This window comes from Netta rufina (genome assembly GCF_964035555.1).
Source record: "Netta rufina genome assembly, chromosome: 7".
Classification (NCBI taxonomy): Eukaryota; Metazoa; Chordata; class Aves; order Anseriformes; family Anatidae; genus Netta; species Netta rufina.
The window spans coordinates 9592156-9595554 of NC_140130.1; the positions used below are offsets into that span (position 1 = coordinate 9592156).

General features: G+C 44.4%; 1 protein-coding gene across 1 annotated transcript; it reads left to right on the forward strand.

The window, feature by feature from the left end:
- Positions 1 to 411: 411 nt before the first annotated feature.
- LOC311211319 (uncharacterized protein) lies at positions 412 to 2738 on the forward strand (the record flags this gene model as incomplete). The annotated part of the gene is made up of 3 exons (XM_084289956.1): positions 412 to 472; positions 1926 to 1988; positions 2632 to 2738. The coding sequence occupies 3 exons, from the start codon at positions 412 to 414 to the stop codon at positions 2736 to 2738; spliced, it is 231 nt and encodes a 76-aa protein (XP_084146082.1).
- Positions 2739 to 3399: the final 661 nt, after the last annotated feature.

A 3399-nucleotide genomic window follows, 5' to 3' on the forward strand; every position in this document is an offset into this window, starting at 1 on the left:
CTAGGGTGAACTCTGTAGTAGTTTTCCAGACCTCTTTATGGAGCTTAGCTCAGTGGTTTTCTCTGTCTGTTATGGTGGAACAGGATTTTTTTTCTGGTTTTGAATTAAAAAAAAAAAAAAAAAAAAAAAAGCACTTATAAACAAAGACAAAGCGATGAAGCAGAAATCTCCACCTGGGCACACCTTCTCATTGGGAAGGGTAAATAAACGTCTTTTCTGTTTAGATTTTCAGTTCTCATTCCTCAAATTCAAACTCCACCCATCGCACCAATCATCCCCAAAAGCATCGGCAGGTCTCCTGGCACATGTATAAAAGCAGATGGGGCAGGACACCCCTCACAGTGTGCTGTACGTTGCCAGGTGTTGAACTTTATTGAAGCAGAGGGCTGCGAAGAGGCATCAGGAGCCACCATGTCGAGTAAAAGCTTCCAGGGACTGAAGGAGCAGGCAGAAGGTGCAGCAAAAGATGCTGGTAAGAAAAATGGAATTTCATTGTCTTTTTGCAGCGGGGTTAGTATCTGCTTTCACTTACCCAAACCAAAATCTGAAGCTACAATTCTAGCTTCATTGTAGCTGATTAGACTTCCCGTTAACAGATAACATTTGAGACTGGACAGTAAAGGTCCTGACAAAGAGATGCTGCCCTGCTTGCAGGCAGGCCCACGCTGAGAGCAGGGCATGGCTTTTCCTTTCCTCTCCATCCCTGGGGCTACACTTTGGCCATCACCTGGAGCAGGCTCCAGCCCTGGCTCTCAGCACAGCCCAGGCACCACCACTGCCTCTGCAGAGCTGGTGCAGGCACTGCTGAGCACGGTTCTCCTTCAGCTCTCCCCAAACAGATCTTAAACCTGGTGGGTTTGAAGCATTGGAGCCTTTTTTTTTTTTTTTTTTTTTTTTTTTTAACTCTAATGACCTTTTGTATTTAGCATTTACTTTGCTCAGTGTGGTCTTTTTCCGTTCTCTGTGGTGGTTTTTAAGCTGCTCTCTGTTCAAGAGTTGGAGTTGGCCTTGAATGTTTGCTACTTGGCCTGAATACCAATGCCTTCTAGTAATACCTACATTGATCAAAATGGGCTGTTTGTAAGAAATAATACAAATGTGTTTCTATTGTAGTCTTATCCATCAGTGACCACCAGATTTTACATGGTTTAAAAAGCCTGTGTATATGTCATAAATATTCCCATGTTGTAGGACCAAGTACTCTATTGTTATTAGCACTGTGCATTGGAAGCCAACCTTGCAATGCAAAGTATAATAGCTTCACCTTTAAATGAATTTAAAAAAAATAAAAATAAAAATGTGTATAGCTTACTACAGCGTTTTATAGTATGATCTTTAGAGTTTGTGTGCAGACCATTCCTAGGAGGGTATAACTTGTATTCAATACAGTGCTGGATTTAGGTCCTGCAAGCACTTTGCAGTATAGCTGAAACTTGTGAGTGACTCCACTGACTTCTTTAGAGTTGGAATAAGGTAGAGTAGAGTACTAAACATCTGGGAGCAAATGTAGAGTAGGCACAGAGACCTGGTGGTACTCCTTTCTGAAAAAATGAAATAACCCTTGCTGCTTCCTGAACGTATTCCTGGCATTGAGGGATCATTTCACCTTCTAGCGGAGGCGGTAAGGTAGCTGCCACTTTGATAAGCTGTCACACAGCTTGGCTACAATAGCACAAGACTATTTTTATCTTCTGATCTGTCATCTGTGTGCCCGGCTATCAGTAAGTGCTGATGACAATCTCACAGCAGCCTGCTCTGGCAGCACCCATACTTCATAGGGTGCTCATGAGCAAACCCCACAGCCCCAGCGTGTCTGTGGCAGGGACATAACCTGCCACCAACAGGGAAAGCCTACTGACACCTGAAACTCCTATGAGCATAAGTGTGAACAGATGGAAATGTATGTTTTGTGTCCCTAATTACAGCAAATTCACTGGGACAGGCTACACAGGATGCAGTCAACCAGATTACAGATGCCAGCCAGAAAGGTATGAGAAATTAGGTTCAAGTCAACAGGAGATGGAGCAGCTGAACACACGCGCAGCAGGCAGCTCCCATTGCCCCCTGTCCCATGGGCACGCTCAGGATGACAGTCCTCTGCTGTCAGTGACAATTTTGGCCTTTCACAAAACCCCTGGGAAAGGATCTCTGGATCTGCCCCTTGGTAGCACCATGTGCTCACCAGCAGACGTCCCACAAACTATGACCTGCCCCCAGTCACCGTGTCTGGTGCATGGCACTCAGCCTCATGCTCAGACTTCGCCTTCCTTTAGAGAAAACTTGTGGCAACAGAGCAGACAAAACTTTGTTCTTCCTCCCTGTGGCTGCAGCAGGCTGGCGATGCATCCCGCCTCCTCCAGCCCCGACGGCAGGAGTCCACCCTGGCCCAGGCCAGCCCCGAGTGCCTGCTGAGGCAGCAGCTGGGGTCAATCATTAATGATCCAAGCTGGAAGGGCGCCGAGCACAGCGCTTTGGCAGCTCATTTCTTATCACTGGACGCTGGCAAGATATATCCCTGTATTCTTATAGACTAAACATTTTCACACTTCCCCTTCTCATCATAACTATTAAACCATGGTGCATTCTTTCAAGCTTTTTGCTTATCTGTTAATTTTTGTCCCTCTCTTTCAGTTATCGATAAGGCTTCCAAGACAGCACAGGATGGTGTAGAAAAAGCAACTGGACAAGCTGCAGAAGCCATGTCTGGCTTTGGGAAAAAATGTGGACTTAAGAAATAATGTTAATTTAAGCAAACAGTATTGCATGTCAAATCCATCTTAGTTCTGCAACTCCCTACTCCTGTGTTTGGAAAACTGAAAGCTGTTTGAGATCTGGATGACTACTCTCTCCCCAAGTAAAAAATCATAAGGCAGAATGCTCTCCTTATCCTTCCTATAGGAAAATTACATCTCTTAGCACATCTTGTAACATCTGTTCACAATGTTCTGTTCAAAATGGACTGTAAGGCTTCAGCAATGTTATTGCCCTGCTCTTACAACAGTGCAATAATTGTTGCCACATTTGTTGAGTGTATTTACAAAAATAGCAAAACTGTTAATTTTCTGGGGCACCAGAATATTCACATGATGAAATTAAGTTTCCTCTCAGTAATCAAAAGTTAAGCTGGTGTTATATTTCATGGCGGTTGTTCACTCATTCTATTTTGCTGTATTTTCAGATTGAGATAAATAAAAAGTACTATTAAGATTTCCACCCCTCTGCCTCCCCGAAATATATCACCTTGTAAAGTACTCTTGCTGCGTCATTGGGCTTTCAGTAGAGGATCGCAACATGTCCAGCCAGCCTCTTTTGCTTTGAATCCCAAAGAGGCCAGTGACCGTCCCATAAGGTAGGTGCAATGAGCAGCAGTCCCTGAGCACTGGTCACAGGTACAGCACA